Source organism: Podarcis melisellensis (assembly GCF_964234715.1).
Source record: "Podarcis melisellensis genome assembly, chromosome: 7".
Lineage (NCBI taxonomy): Eukaryota > Metazoa > Chordata > Lepidosauria > Squamata > Lacertidae > Podarcis > Podarcis melisellensis.
Window position 1 is genome coordinate 385908 of NC_138539.1, and position 15692 is coordinate 401599.

Consider the following 15692-nt stretch of genomic DNA (forward strand, 5'->3'; position numbering starts at 1 on the left):
GGCAGGCAGGCCCACCCGCAAGGCGGCAGCAGCAGGAGGGAGGAGGAGGCGGCGGCAGCGCCAGGGCACACTTACGGTCTGAGCATAGAGTCCAGGCAGCGGAGGGGAAGCCAGCCAGAGAGCAGCCACGGTGGAGTGCAGGCAGCAGCGGTCTTGGTCGTCCGGCCGAGGGCCCGTGAGAAAGAGCAGTCCAGGCATGGCGTTGGAAGCTTGTGGCAGCCGAGGGGGCTGTGGGGTGCCCAGGGGGTGGTGGGGGCTCTCTTCCTTCCTGACTGAGGGTGCAGCTGGCATAGGCAGGAGGTCAAGAGGCTCCTTGGCACGAGGGTCATCCTCTCCCTTGACGGAGGGAGCTGGTGGGGCTCCGTGGAGGAAGTCGCTGGCTGGTGAGGAGAAGGACAGAGTGCAGCTTCTGCCCTAAGGGCGGCATCCGCAGGGCCCTGCCTGGGGTTATTCTACTCTGCAGATGGTACAAAGAGAAAGAAGCTCCCGGGTGGCTAAACTGAGGGCGGGGGAAGGATGGTGGAGGATGACGACGGAAACGCTCTCTCTCTTTCTCTCAATATACAAATACTGTCAGAACAATCATATATATTAATATATTAGTCTAGTCTTTTTTGGTTAAACTTTAGGCACTGCTTTGGAAGGAGATTGTGTTTTTAAACATTACAAAATAATAATAATAATAATAAAAATGAGAAGGTTAGCCAGCAGCTTTTCCACATGCAGAGCAGGATAAATGCAAAAGTTATCTCAGGCTTTAAGGAGGCAGGAGGGCTGGGAGCACGTTAGGCCACGGGAAGCTGCGGCTGCCCCTGCAGTCCAAGAGATCTCCTGCTGCTGCCGCCTTCTCCTCCTCCGCAGCTCACGCTGTGGGGGGCCGAGATGCCAGCAAGGCTGGGGGGGACATCTGTGCTGCCGCCGCCGCTGCCACTGCCGCTTGGACCTGATGTGTATCTTCGGCCATAGTTGGAAGCAGTGTAAGAGGCGGAAGAGAAGGACATGGAGAAACCGGAGCCCGTTGCGTCGAAGCTCCCTCGCCTGGAGCCCGACCGGGATCCCGTTCGTGATCCGGATCGAGACCCCGAGGTGGAGCCGGAGCCGCTGACATTGTAGGGGCTGTAATAGCCTTTGCTGGACTGGGAAGAGGCTTCCAGGAGGCGCAGGCCGGTGCCCTCCTCCGTCATGCTCCTGTCCATGGCGTCCTTGTAGGAGATCTTGAGCTTGGTTTTGGGGCAGGTCAAGTACTTGGAATAGGTGTTCACGTCCCGGAGCTTCTGGGCCGTGCGGGCATCGATGGTGCCCTTCTGAAGCGCCTCATCCAGGGGGACCCGGCCAGTCACCTCCGGCTCAATCAGCCCTCCAGTCAGATACTGCACCTCCAGGAACCGCTGGCCGGCCTCGTAGTACAGCCAGCCCTTCTTCAGGGCTTGCGCCGCGGACATCTTGGTCTTGGTTCTGGGGTCCTCAAAGCCGTAGAAAGCCTTCTGGGCGAGGTTGATCCTGTCCACCATGATCTTGTCCACTAGGCCTTTGTTAACGGCATCGGCGACGGAGAACTTCTCCCCGGAGCTCGGGTCAATGATGCCACCTGTGCAGGCCTGAGCCTCCAGCAGCCTCTGGCCAGTGATGTTGTCCACCAGGTTGCGGTGCATGGCCTCTGTGATGGAGACCTTCTCCAGGGTGTCTGTGTCCAGGATGCCAGCCACTGGGCCGGTCTCCTCTGTGGGGTCACTCCAGGAGGTCAGCTGAGCTCTCCCGTGGGCGGGGCTTACGGGGTAGGAAGAGGAGGAGCCGACGGAGGAAGATCTGGATCGGAACCCGCTCATGTTGCCAGACAACATGTCTGCAAACTCTGTGATGGACAAAGTGCCCGAGCGGTACTGGTCGAGGGCAGACTGGTCAATCAGGCCCTTCGCAATGGCGTCGTCGATGTCGTACTGCCTCCCTGACCTCCGGTCAATGATCATGGATTTGACGACCCCGTCCGAGGAGGAAATAGTGATCTCTTCCCATTCGCACTCCTGCTCAGAGAGCTCCAAATAGGTCTGGTGGTCAATGAGGCCTTTGCGGTAGGCTTCATACACTGACATCTCCTTCCCAGTCTCTGGGTCAACAATCACCACCCTGCGCTTGCGGACGGAGGACTTGGAGGAGGTCTTCCTCTCCCGCTTCTTCTCCTTCAAAGGCAGAAGGCAGAGCCCAGTCTCAGGGTCTGTCATGCACCTCTCCATCAGCTGCAGGTAGGTCAGGTTCTCCTCGGTGTTTGGGTCGAAGAACCCCTTTGTGTCATCACTAGGATCCAGGAGGATCTCATTCATTTCCTCATCAAACAGGCCTCTCTTGTATGCCATTTCCACAGGCAGGCGATGGCTCTCCTCTGGATCAATGATGCCTCCTGTGGCAATCTGCGCTTCTAGCAAACGGATCCCGTGGTCTTTCAGGATCAGGCCTTTCTTCATGGCTTGGAAGAGGGAGATCATCTTGCCAGAGTAGGGGTCCTTGTAGCCTGTCACAGCCCTCTCTGCCGAAAGCAGCTTGTCCTTGAACTCGGGACCCACGATGCCCATGCGCACCGCCTCCTCCACAGTCAACTTGAGGCTCTTGATGGGGTCAATGACGTACCCAGTAGCTGCCTGGGCTTCCAGCAGCTCAAAGGCTGTGCCGGGACGGATGATGCCTTTCTTCATGGCCTGGTACACGGACAGCCTCTCCTTGGAGGAGTCCACGTAGACACCAGCAATGCAGCTGGTGCCCTCCAAGAACCTCTGCAGGTTTTTGGAGACCTCTTCCACAGAGGTCAAGCCCTCCTGGAGGCGCTGGGCGGTTGCTTCATCCATGACTTTGGAGCGCACCAGCTCTTCAACCGAGATCTGCTTCCTCAGGCCCCTGAAGGTCAGCTTGCGAGTGTCACAGAGGGGCAACAGCAGGCAGCCATTGTTCTCGTCCTTCCTGCATCGCTTGAGGAGCTGTGCATAGCTGAGCTTGTCGTCGGTGGAGGGATCCACATAGCTGCGGACCTCGCTGGGCTCAGACAGCCGGTCGTGCGTCTCCCTGTTAAAGTAGCCACGCTGAATGGCAATCTCTAAGGGCAGGTGGAAGCCCAGGTGTGGGTCTATTATGCCTCCAGTGGCCAACTGGGCATCAAGCAACCGGAGGGCTTCTTCAGAAGGGATGAGATCCTTCTTCATGGCCTGGAAAAGAGAGATTTTCTGCTCGCTGTAGGGGTCACGGTAGCCGGTCACAGCTCTCTCGGCAGACAGGAGACGGTCGTGCATTTCTGGGCCCACAACCCCTTTTCTGACGGCCTCATCAACAGTCAACATGTCATTTTTGATGGGCTCCACAATGAAGCCAGTGGCAGCCTGAGCTTCCAGCAAGGGCCGAGCCACCTCTGGGCTGATCAGCCCTTTCTTCAGGGCCTGGTAGATGCTGATCTTCTGTTTGCTGGATGGAATGTAGATTCCAGCAACACAGCCGGAGCCGTACAGGTACCTCCAGATGGTCTCGATCTCCAGGATCTCGCGGATGGTCTTGGAGCCCTGCTTCAGTGCATTGTATATTTCCAGGGAGATGATCCTGGCCTCATAGAGGTCCTCAGCAGTGATGCGGCGGCGGACATAGTCATAGGAGGTGAGGTCTTGCTGCCGGATGATCTCTGTCTTCTCAATGATCTCAATGATGATGATGATCATGCGCTCCTTCGTCACCTTGCCGGAGCGGAACTCATCCATCAGCCGATTGCGCTGCTCCTCAGGGATCAGGTCCGAGTTCATGATCTCCCACAAGGACATGGAGGAGCCGGCCCTGTCTCCCACTGGAATGTCAACCTGGGTCTCCTCAAACACCTGCTTGGTCTCGGCCTCAGTGTACACCTGGGTTGTCTCCACCACGGTGGGTCTCTCAGGTTGCTTCAAGGGCAGCAGATAGAGGCCAGTCTCGGGGTCTTCAATACACCTCTCCTTCAGCTGCAGGTAAGTAAGATTCTCCTTGGTGTTGGGGTCAAAGAAGCCCTTGGTGTCATCTGTGGGGTCCGAGAGGGTTCGGTTCAGTGCTTCATCAAAGTAACCTCGCTTGTAAGCCACCTCCACGGGGACACGGTGGCTGTGCACGGGGTCAATGATGCCTCCGGTAGCAACCTGGGCTTCCAGCAGGCGGATGGCGTGTTCCCTGAGGATCAGCCCCTTCTTCATGGCCTCAAAGAGGGAGATGGTGTTCCCAGAGTAAGGGTCCTTGTACCCAGTCACAGCCTTCTCGGCGGACAGCAGTTTCTCATGGAGCTCTGGTCCCACAATGCCAGCCTTCACCGCCTCATTGACATACAGCTTCTGGTTCCTGACTGGGTCCACCATGAACCCTGTGGCCGCCTGGGCCTCCAGAAGGACAACTGCTGTGCTGGGCAGGAGCAGGTTCTTCTTCATGGCCTCATAGATGCTCAGCTTCTCCTTGGTTTCTTCCACATACACACCAGCAATGCAGTCGCTCCCTTGGAGGTACCTCTTCACGTCTCCCGTCTCGGAGAGGTCCCTCACGGTCTTCTTCCCTTCCTTCAGCTGCTCATACTGGGCCTTGCTGAGAATCTTGGACTCCCAGAGCTCGCTGGCAGGCACGGGGGCACGCAAGCCACTGAAGGTCAGCTTCTCTTGCTTTTTGGTCTCAGTCTCTTCAATGATGGTGACAATTATTTTGATGACCCTCTCGATGGTGACTTTGCCGGATTTGAACTGCCGTATCAGCTCCCGCCTCTGCTCTTCAGTGAAATATTCGGAATGAATCAGCTCCCAGATTGTGACCGTTTTGCCCTTCAAGCTGCCAGCTGGGACTTCCACCACTGCCTTGCCAAAGGATTCCTTAGCCTGGCTGTCGGAGTAGACCTCCTCCTGCTGAAGCTGGATGGCCTGGTCAGAGAGGGAGAGCAGGCGAAGGCCCGTCGGCTTGTCAACGTGGCATTTCCTCTGCAGCTGAGCGTAACTGACCTTCTCCTGGGCGTTGGGGTCGTAGTACAGCTTGGCATCATCCGCTGGAGCCGACAACATCTTGTGCATCTCTTCGCTGAAGTAGCCTCGCTTGCAAGCAACGTCAAGGGGGAGGCGGTGGCTGTTCACGGGGTCAATGATGCCCCCGGTGGCAAGCTGAGCGTCCAGCAGACGGACCCCTGTCTCCTTAGCAATGAGGCCTTTCTGCAGTGCTTGGAAAAGCGAGACCACCTGCCCTGTGTAAGGGTCCTTATACCCTGTCACAGCCTTCTCTGCAGACAGCAGCTTCTCATGCAACTCAGGGCCAACAATTCCAGATTTGACGGCTTCGTCCACAGGGAGATACTCATTCCTCATGGGGTCAATGATGTATCCACTTCCAGCCTGGGCCTCCAGGAGCATCAGGACCACCTCTGGCTTGAGGAGGTTTTTCTTCAAGGCATCATTGAGCAGTAACTTCTGGCCTGTTGACTCTACCAAGATGCCTGCGATGGCGCTCGAGCCTTTCAGATACTTCTTGATGGCCTCATTGTTGGCGACATCCTTCACGGACTTCTTCCCCTGGTGCAACTGGTTGTAAAGATCCTTGTCAATGATTTTGCTCTCCAGCAGCTCGGCAGCTGGGACAGGCACCCGGAGCCCTTCGAAACAGAGCTGGCTCTTCTTCTCGCTCTCCTCCACCACTGTGATGACCAGCCGGATTATCTTCTCCACGGTGATCTTTCCAGTCTTGTACTGGCGCAGAAGGTCCCGCCTCTGCTCCTCAGTGAAATACTCAGAGTTGATGATTTCCCAGATGGTCACGGTCTTCCCCTTGAATTGACCGAAGGGAGCGGACACTGTGGCTTTCCTGAAGACGTCTTTTGCCTCTTGGTCGGTGTAGACCAGCTCTCTGCCTTTGGCTGCTTTGTCTGTCAGCGGCAGCAGAGTGAGGCCAGTCTCCGGGTCGGTCACACATCTCTCCATCAGCTGCAAGTAAGTCAGGTTCTCCTGGGTGTTGGGGTCGAAGAAGCCTTTGGTGTCATCCGTGGGGTCAGAGAGGATCTTCTGCATCTCTTCATCGAAGAAGCCTCGCTTGTAGGCCACTTCCACGGGCAGGCGGTGACTATTGATGGGGTCAATGATGCCTCCTGTGGCAATCTGAGCCTCCAGGAGCCGGATCGCGTGGTCTTTCACAATGAGATCTTTTGTCATGGCTTGGAAGAGGGAGATCTTTTCCCCCGTGTAGGGATCTTTGTAGCCGGTCACTGCTCTCTCAGCAGACAGCAATTTATTGTGCAGTTCAGGCCCCACAACTCCCTCTTTCACGGCCTCGTTGACGGCCATCCGCTTGTTCTTTATGGGGTCGATGATGAAGCCAGAGGCAGCCTGCGCCTCCAGCAGGATGAGGGCTGTGCCTGGGCTGAGCAGCTGCTGCTTCATGGCCTGGTAGATGCTCACTTTCTCATTGGTTGGCTTAACCACCAGGCCGGCGATGCTGTTGGTGCCTTGCAAGTACCTCCTGACGTCATCCCTCTTGGAGAGCTCCTCCACCGTCACCTTCCCTTTGGTCAACTTGTCCAGGTTCTTTCGGCTCAGGATGCCAGCCTCCAGCAGCTTCTTGGCAGGCACTTTCTGACGGATTCCATCGAAAGCCAGTTCTGGCTCACCGTTCCGAGAGATGCCATCTACCATGTCTCGGCCGTTGGGCACAGCCTTGGACTGAGGTGCCTGCGTGGATGGGACAACCACCTCCTGGGGAAGGTCATCGGTCTGGATCATGATCTCCCTCGTCTGAGCCAGGGCCACCCGCTGCTCCTCCTGCAGCTTCTCCAGCTTCTCCCTCAGCTTCTGGTTTTCCTCCGCAAGAAGCTTCTCCTGCTGCTTCCGCTGCTTTTCCAGCTGCTGGAGCTCCTCCTGCTTCCGGCGGACATTCTCCTCGGCCTCCGCCTGCTTCTTCTTGGCCTCCTCCAGGGTGGCTGCCAGCTGCTGCTTCTCCTGCTCCATCTGCTTCTGCTGGCGCTCCTGCTCCGCCTTTAGGCCCTGAGCCTTGTTGACCTCGTCCTGGAAGAGCTTCTCCAGCTTGGCCTTCTCCTCCTCCACGAACCTCTCCTTCTGCAAGAGGATGTCCTTCTCCGACAGGAAAGTCTGCTGGAGGATCTGCGTCTCCTGGAGCAACTGCTCCTTCTGAGCCATCTGCATCTGGGGGAGGAGGGAGACAAAAGGGAGGTCAGTTGCCTTGCACACGATATGCACACAGTGCCCAAAGAACAGTCAACAGTCAATGGACGCCGACACAGCAGGTTACATTCAAAGCCAGCACTGGGGGGGGGGGCACATGTTAAGGGTCAACCTGGCTGGCCCTGAGAGGCAGTACATGAGGAAGTTAGGGAGTTACCACAATTTCCATGTGAGTAAACAAGCAGCGGGAGAGGGTTGGGGGCACAGGGGGACGTCTGTTTTTGGTAAGACACTGTTACCCCTGCCTTGGAAAGGGGGACCAGGACGTGGTGGAGCAAATGGTGCCTTCTCTGGGTTAAGCGAGTCTTGTGCACATCTGGCCTCCAGCTGCGCTTGGGCCCCAGCACAGACAATGGCCAGGAATGGGGGGGGAGCTGTAGTCCAGGGGTGCTGGGTGGGCCACCACTGGCCCCGGCAAGTTTCCAAGAGGAAAGCAGACATGGGAGTTGCACAAAGGCAGCCTTCCGACAGGCCTCTCCATGAAGGAGCCTGAGTTCAACTCTTCTGAGGAATGACAGCAGAACCCCGGCCCTTCTTTGCATAACTTCCAGAATTTAGCTACCACTCCTCTCTCCCACCCGCCTTGGACTCATAGATGGCCTCAGGTGCAACAGAAGGAGGGGACAGAGTGGATTGTAAAACCATGTCAGAACGTAGGTGGGGGGGGGTCACATTGTTCAATACTCCTCTATGCAAAATGAATAATAGAATAAAATAATGTAAAGTATCACAGCATGGAGCGGACTTTTATCCTTGCAGTCCAGTTTCATTTGATTTGCAGAGATTGTTTACACAGAGGATCATCTACTATCTGGACTGCATTTTCATTAAAGGCAGCAAACATCACGGAACCCTCTAACCAGATGTACAAAATCCTGAGCAAAAATGTGACCCCCCCCACCTGCCCCCTGAAGTGGTACAGCCCGCCCTGCCCCGGGGTTGCTGAGTGGGTGGAGCTTCCATGTGCCTTCCTCCCCGTGGGGGGCCCTGGGGGTGGGGCCTGTGGGCCCAAGGAAAGGGGTACCTCCTCGGCCTGCTGCTGCAGCCGCTCCGCCTCGCGCTTCAGCCTCTCCTTCTCCTGCTCCAGCTCCGCGATGGCCTTCCTCAGGGCCTCGGCGTCCTGGTCGCTCTTCTGCCTCTGGATCTCCAGCGTCTGCACCAGGGTCACCTTCTCCCGGGTGGCCAGCTCCGTGTCGTGCAGCTTGCGGCTGATCTCCTCCGCCTGCTTCTTGAAGCGCTTGGCCTCCTCCTCGGCCTTGGCCTGCGCCAGGCTCAGCTCCGTCACCTGCACCTTCAGGCGCTCGGCGTCGGCCGTGATCTCCAGCTGCCGGCGGCGCTCCGCCTCCAGGGTCTTCTGGAAGCCCTCGGCCTCCTCGGCCAGCTGCATCTGCATCTGCTCCTTGTCCTCCTGCAGCTTCTTGGCCTGCTCCTGGGCCAGCTCCTTCTGCTTCTGCAGCATCTCCGCCTCGGCCTTCAGCCGCGTGGCCTCCTGCACCGCCTGCATCTTCTCCTTCAGGATCTTCTCCGCCAGCGCCCGCTGCTGCGCCAGGTCCTCCTCCGCCAGCTTGCGCATGCGCGCGGCCTCCTGCGCCTCCACGCTCAGCCTGGCGGCCTCCTCCGCCACCTGCTTCATCTTCTCCGCCTCCTCCGCCAGGAACTTCTGGGTGTTGTCCTTGTCCTTCATGATGAGGATCTTGTTCTCCTCCTCAATGCGCAGCTTCAGCTTGACCAGCTCCTCCATCTGGATCTTCACCTTGAAGAGCTCCTCCTCCACCTGCGCCTTCTGCTTCATGGCCTCCGTCACCTCGTTCTTCAGCCGCTGCTGCTCCTCCTCCAGGATGTTCTTCTGGTGGTCCGTCTCCTCCAGCCGAAGCTTGACCTTGGTCAGCTCCTGCTCCACCTGGGCCTTCTGCCGCAGGGTCTGCTCCGCAAACTTCTTGTGCTTCTCCATCTCGGCGTCCGCCAGCTGCTTCTGCTTGAGGGCTGCCTGCTCTGCCTGGGCCCTCCTGGCCGCCTCCAGCTCGGCCTCCTTCCGGAGCTGCTCCGCATCCTCCTGGGCCTTGGCCTTGGCTTGGGCCTCCTCCTCCGCCCGCTGCTTCATGTGCTCAGCTTCCTCCACCAGCTGCCGGGACAGGGCTGCATCCTGCTCCGCCTTGACCCGCGCAAACTCTGCTTCCTCAGCCGCCTTCTTGGCCCTCAGAGCCTCCTCCTTCAGCCTGTCCAGGGTGCTCTGCTCCTGCTGCCTGCTCTGCAGCAGCTCCTGCTCCTTCTGCTGCACGGCGGCCAAGTGGGCCTTCTCTTCTGCCGCAATCCTTTTCTGGGCAGCCTCCTGGGCCAGCTGGATCTGCCTCTCCGACTCCTTCTCTGCCACCTCCTTCTGCCTCTTGGCCTCCTCCACCTTCGCCTTCAGCCGCTCCACCTCCTCCAGGGCTGCCTTGCGCTGGCGGGCTGCATCCTGCTCAGCAGCCAGGATCTGCTTGACCTTGGCTTCAGCCTCCCGACGGCGGTTCTCCTCCTCCAGGGCCAGTTGCCGCAGCCTCTCAGCCTCGTTCTCGGCCTGCTCCTTGCTGCGCTGGATCTCCTCAGCGTTCTGCTTGATCTTGCCCAGCTCCAGCTCCAGGTCCGTCTTCCCCACGGAGGCCTTCTCAAAGTTGATCTTGAGGATGCGGATCTCCTCCTCGATGATGCGCCGCTGCTTGAGCGTCTCATCCACGATGGTCCTCTGCCTCTCCAGCTCACCTTCAGAGGACTTCTTCAGCTGCGTGATCTTCTCCTCAATGTCCTGCTTGTGCTGGGCGGCCTGCTCCTCCAGCAGCCTCCGCTGGTAGGCCTCGTCCTCCGCCAGCCGCCGCAGCCGCTCGTTCTCGGCCTCCTTCTCCTTCAGGGCGATCTCGGCCTCCGCCTTCAGCCGTGAGGCGTCATTGATGGCCGCCAGTTTCTCCTTGAGGATCCGCTCGGCCTCTGCCCGCTGCCGGGCGGCTTCCTCCTCCGCCAGCTGCCTCTGCCGCTTGGCCTCCTCCGAGAGGGCACGCAGCCGGGCCGCCTCCTCCGCCAGCTCCCGCAGCTTGTTGGCCTCGGCCTCCAGGATCTGCTTGGACTTCTCGCTGGTCGAGCGGGTCTCCTCTTCTGCTTTGGTCTTGCTCCGCAGCAGCAGCTCCATCTCGGCCCGCAGCTTGGCCAGCTCCTCCTCCAGCTCCTTGCGCTTCTGGATGGCTTCGCTCACCTCGTTCTTGAGACGGAAGAGCTCCTCCTCCAGCAGCAGCCGTTGCTGCTCCCCGTTCTCCATCTCAGCCTTCAGGCGGATGAGCTCCTGCTCGGCCAGGAACTTCTGCTGGGCGGTGCCCTCGGCCAGCTTCCGCTGCTTCTCCAGCTCCTCCTCGGCCAGCTCCTTCTGGCGCAGGGCGGACTCCTCGGCCTTCGACCGCTTCCGGGCCTCGCGCTCTGCATCCTCCTTCTGCTTCTCAGCCTCTTCCTGCGCCAGGGCCTTCTTGTGGGCCACCTCCTCTGCCTGGAGCCGCAGGCGCAGGGCCTCGTTGGCCTTCTGGCGCCACTTCTCCACCTCCTTCTCGGCCTCCTCGCGAGTCGCCTCTGCGTCCAGCTGCAGCTTCTTCAGCCTCTCTGCCTCCTCCTGCAGGTGGGTGACGGTGATGTGCTCCTGCTGGAGGGACATCTCCAGCTGCGCCGTCTTCTCGGCGAAGGAGAGGCGCCGGCTCTGCAGGTCTGCCTCGGCGCTCTTCTGCGCCATCTCCTGGGCCACCTGCACCTGCCGCTCCTTCTCCAGCTCGGCCTGCTTCATTCTGCGCTCGGCCTCCTCCGCCTGCAGGCGCAGCTTCTGCAGGTCCTCCAGGGCCTTCTGCTTCTCGCGGGCAGCCTGCTGCTCGGCCTGCACCTTGCGCTTCAGCTCGTCCTCCGCCTCCTTCTTCTTCTGGGCCTCGTCCTTGACTTGCTTGCGCAGGCGCTCAGCCTCCTCCTGGGCCAGGCGCTTCTGGCGCTCGGCCTCCTCCGCGCTGTCCCGCAGCGCCTGCAGCTCTCCCTCCGCGGCCGCCTTCTGCTTCTCGGTGGCGTGCAGCTGCAGGCGGATGATGTGGATCTCCTCCTCCACCTTTCGGCGGTTGATCTCGGCCTCCTCGATCACCTTGAGCTTGGACTGGATCTGCGCGTCCGAGCTGAGCTTCATCTGCTTCAGCTCCTGCTGGATGGTCTGCTGCTGCTGCACGGCGTCCACGGCCACCAGCTCCCTCCGGCTGACCTCCTCCTGCATTCGGCGCTGCAGCTCCTGGGCCTCCCTCTCGGCCTGCGCCTTGGCCTGCGCATGGGCCTCCGCCAGCTGCTTCTGCTTCTCCAGCTGCGCCTCCACCTCGGCCAGGCGCTTCCGCTCCTCCTCCTTCAGCTTCTCTGCGGTTTTCTGCGGGGGGGGGGAGGGAGCAGAGAGAAGGGGGGGAGAGAAAGAAAGATCACACAAGAGAGAGATTGGAGCAGGGGGTGAGCGAGAGGGGCAGGGGTGGGGGGCATGGTGTGGCGGTGGTGGCGGCTCTTCCCAGGAGGCTGCGGGAAGACGTGTGGCAGTCGGGAGAAGCTGGCGCTCACGTCTCTCACTTAGTACGACAGGCAAGAAAGCAGGGAAGACCCACAAACCAAGGATGACGAATGGATGGATGGATGGATGAAGAGACAGACGCAAGACGATGGCAAAGACACACACAACGGAAGACACAATGGCTGCAGGACGAAGAGAGCAGTTGGCACACCTCCACCATGCTCACCAGGCAGCGAGAAGCAAGATGCCCTCCAGGCAGAGACTCCCCCCACGGACAGCCCAAACTGTGGCAACAGGGAAGACCCATCCGCTCAGCAAAGGTGGGGAGGAGGAGCCAGCCCAACGTGGGGTGTGAGGCGAGGAAGGGCGCGGCGAGAAGGTGAAAAGCCCCATGGCCCCCGGGCGGCCCCCTGCAGGCTCACAAAGGCTGCCAATTTCATCACCAGGTCCCAGGCCTGCCCTCCAGATGCCCCAAGGAACACCTGCAGGGGGAGGCCGGGGAGAAGTGAAGAACGCTTCACCAGGTGGAAAGCCCAGGGGTCCGCTCCCTTGCTCCGCTCCCCACGAGGCAGGGAGGGAGCGAGGGGGAAACGGAGCATGCACAGAGCGCACCACACAGACAGAAGCCCCGAATTCTCAGCCCCAGGAAGTGCCAAGAGGCCAGCACCTCCTGGCTGGAGAACACAGGCGGTGGCAGGAGTGGCAGATGATCGCAGCAGGGCAGCGGTGATGGCAACCCCCCCTCCATTCTCCTGACTGCCTCCAGACGGTGGGCAGGACTAGGCACACACCCCCATCCCACTCCAAAAAACTCTGCTTCTCAGTTCTGCCCTTCCTTCTCAACCTACTAGGAACCACAAATGGTTCGGCCCACAGGAGTTGCAGGAGGGGGGGAGGGAGAAGCAAGATGTGCGCAGGGAACAGGGTCCATGTGGGGTGGGTGTCGTCGGCATGCGCACAGTGGAGTACCTGGTGCAGAAAAGGCCCGGATCCTCCTGGTTTTTAACCCTCCATTAGATCCCCAACCAATACAAACATCCCCCAAGGCAAAGCACTGGCAAAGCGGCTGGACTTCCAGAGGGCAGAAATCAAGAGTTAGAAAGGTTACAGAGGAGCATTTCAGAGCAGAAGAGGACAGGACAGGACAGGAGAACCGGGCGGGAAGGAGCCCCGGCCCAAGAAGCAGACGCAGCTGTACTAAGTGTGTATCTGGGAAGTGCCTCTGGCAGACAGGACAGGCCCAGCGGAGGAGCCCCCCCCCCGGCGGGTTAGGGGGCCTCGCGGTCCAGCGTTAGTCATGCGGAAGAGGCAGTCAGGCAAGAGGGATGCTCTGGCCCAGGATGGACCGCGAGGGGGGGCAGGGGGAGAAGGATGCAGCCAAGGCATGCTGCCCCCACCCCTCCTCCCACGGGCGGCGCACTCACCTCCTCCTGCTCCAGCCGCCGAAGCGTCTCAGTGATGAACTTGATGTACTGGCTGCTCAGCGTGGTCAGCTCACTGTAGCGCGTCCGCAGGTCCACGTACTGGGAGACCACAAAGCAGAAAGGTCATGGCGGGGTGGGGGGCGAGACTACAGCCCCCAGGCCTTCCAAGGCCCGACTGGACTCGGCCAGAGGGAGCCACCTCAGAAGGCCTCTCCTGCTCGCCAGGGACGTGGCTAGTTGCACCCAGGAGCTTCTCCTTCTCCGTGCCTTTCTCTTTCCAAAGCCATCCAAACTGGCAGCCATCCCTGCACATCCTGGTGCAGTGAGTTCCACAGTTCTAAATATGCCCTGAGCAAATGAGCCTTTCCTTTTGTCTGTTCTGGATCTCCTGCCAATTCTTTTAGCCATACAAGGCAGAGTGAGAAAAACATCTCTCTAAAGGCAAATATCTAGCACATGGTCAGAAGCCCATTTCCACTCATCCATCTTCAAATATCTCAAGGGATGTCACATGGAAGAGGGAGCAAGATTGTTTTCTCCTGCTCTGGAGGGTAGAATCCAAGCCAATGGCTTCAAGTTACAAGGAAGTAGATTCCCACTAAACATCAGTGTAAGAGCTGTTTGACAGGGAGACAGTCTCCCTTGGGAAGTTGTGGCCTCTCCTTCCTCAGAAGTTTTTAAGCAGAGCTTGGCTGGCCATCTGTTATGGACACTTCAGCTGAGATTCATGCATTGCAGGGGTGGACTAGAGGACCATTGGAGTCCCCTCCAACTATGATTCTATGGCAGGAAAACTCAGTCTGCCTTGTGTGGCATATCTCCACTGTGCCTGCTGCCCAGGGTGGCTCCAGGGTCCCTCTCCCCCCAGCCCCACCCAAGGGCCCCCTCTCACCTCCTGGATGATGCTGTCCGAGGCCGACTGAACTTTGGGCTTCTTGGCTGGAGAGGCCACTGGCTCCACCTGCGCCTTGTAGGTCACCAGCTGGAGCTCATAATCCTTGTAAGAAGGGGGAAGGGGCAGAGGCAGCGTCAGCACCTGGAAGCCCCAAATCCCCTCGGCCCCCAACTCCCCTCCTCCATTTGCACAGGACCCCGGCCTCTCCAGCCCCCAGCTGCCTCACCTTGATGGCATCAATGTATTGCTTGGCAAAGCGCTGGCACTCCTCCACCTTCTCCCGGTTGCGCTCACATTCCTCCAGGAGTTTCTAGGGAAACAAAGACAGCTGTCAGTAGCCCCACAGGGAGAGGATGGGCAGGGAAGGGACCACACACCCAGCTGTGGTCAGCTGAAATGCTCTGGGCTGAGGAACAGCCACTGCCATGCCAACCCGTGTCCTTATAGATCAGGCGAGGGGATTCTGTGGGGTGGGGGGGCTGCGCTTTAGCTGGTAGGCCACCTAGAGCCCTTCAGATAGCTTCACCCAGAGGGAAGGCCAGGAGCAGTCGCTCAGAGCTTTTGCTTGGCATCGGCCTTGTGGTGGCGATGCTGGCAGCCTCCCCATGGACCCAAGAGGGGCCCCCCTCAAAGACCATCAGGGAGGCCTTTCCACGAATGACACAGGCCTGGAGAACCTCCGCTGCTTCCCTCAGTGATGAGCTGGAGCTGCAGGCCCCCTGGCAGGGCTGGGGGCAGGAGCAGCTGAGCCAAACCCCACGGCCGCCTCACCTTCTCCTGCAGCAGCTGCTCCCGCACGCCCTTGCTGCTGGTGATGGGAACGGCCTGGAGGCTCTCCTGGCGCTGCCGGGCGTCCTGGATCCACTGGATGAGGCTGTCATAGCTCTCGCGGTAGTAGCGCAGCTGGCGCCCCAGCTGGTCCAGCTCCCTCTGGCGCAGGTCGATCTGGGCCAGGATGGCCTGCCAGCGCTCCAGCAGCTGCTGCACCCGCTCCCGGTAGCGGACCAGGTCTATGTCCCTCTCGCTGTGGCCCTGCACCATCCGCTCGTTCACCTCGCTGGCCTTGCCCAGGTCGGCCTCCAGGGTGCTGAAGATGGGCTGGTGCCCTTCCACCTGCCCACGCAGCCTCTGCGGAGGAAGACACAAAGGGTCAGCCCTCCTCACAACCTCCAGGAGCGGCTGGGGCCAGGCCCCCTCCCATCTCCCCGCCCTCCTGGCCCAAGCAAGCACCAAAGCTAAGAGGCTTTGGGTTTTCCCTGATAGCTGTAGATTATGAGAAAGCTAGAGCAATAATCTGCCAACAACTTTGGGATGTGGAACTGCAATGCCATGTGAGCGAGATGAATAAACACCCAGCAATAAAAGATAGTGGGAGAGGATTTAACCCTGCAAATTATTTGTCAAAATTAAGGTAAAGGTAAAGGTACCCTTGCCCTTATGGGCCAGTCGTGTCCGACTCTAGGGTTGTGCGCTCATCTCACTTAAGAGGCCTGGGGCCAGCGCTGTCCAGAGACACTTCCGGGTCACGTGGCCAGCGTGACGAAGCTGCTCTGGCAAGTCAGCACCAGCGCAGCACACGGAAACGCCGTTTACCTTCCCGCTATAAAGCGGTACCTATTTATCTACTTGCACTTAGGGGTGCT

General features: G+C 59.4%; 1 protein-coding gene across 25 annotated transcripts in view; it reads right to left on the reverse strand.

Annotated features, from left to right (window-relative positions):
- Window positions 1–785: 785 nt before the first annotated feature.
- PLEC (plectin) overlaps window positions 786–15692 on the reverse strand; it is a gene marked incomplete at its 3' end in the record, with an annotated part of 109328 nt that continues 94421 nt past the window's right edge. For 24 of the 25 annotated variants that reach the window (XM_081919569.1, XM_081919561.1, XM_081919570.1 and 21 more), the window contains 6 exons: window positions 14821–15177; window positions 14276–14359; window positions 14047–14151; window positions 13155–13253; window positions 8218–11598; window positions 786–7154 (listed from right to left, as the gene is read on the reverse strand). In XM_081919569.1, the coding sequence (XP_081775695.1) occupies window positions 786–7154; window positions 8218–11598; window positions 13155–13253; window positions 14047–14151; window positions 14276–14359; window positions 14821–15177 (10395 nt within the window). The remainder of the gene's footprint in view (window positions 7155–8217; window positions 11599–13154; window positions 13254–14046; window positions 14152–14275; window positions 14360–14820; window positions 15178–15692) is intronic. The other variant, XM_081919567.1, reaches the window with a different exon arrangement.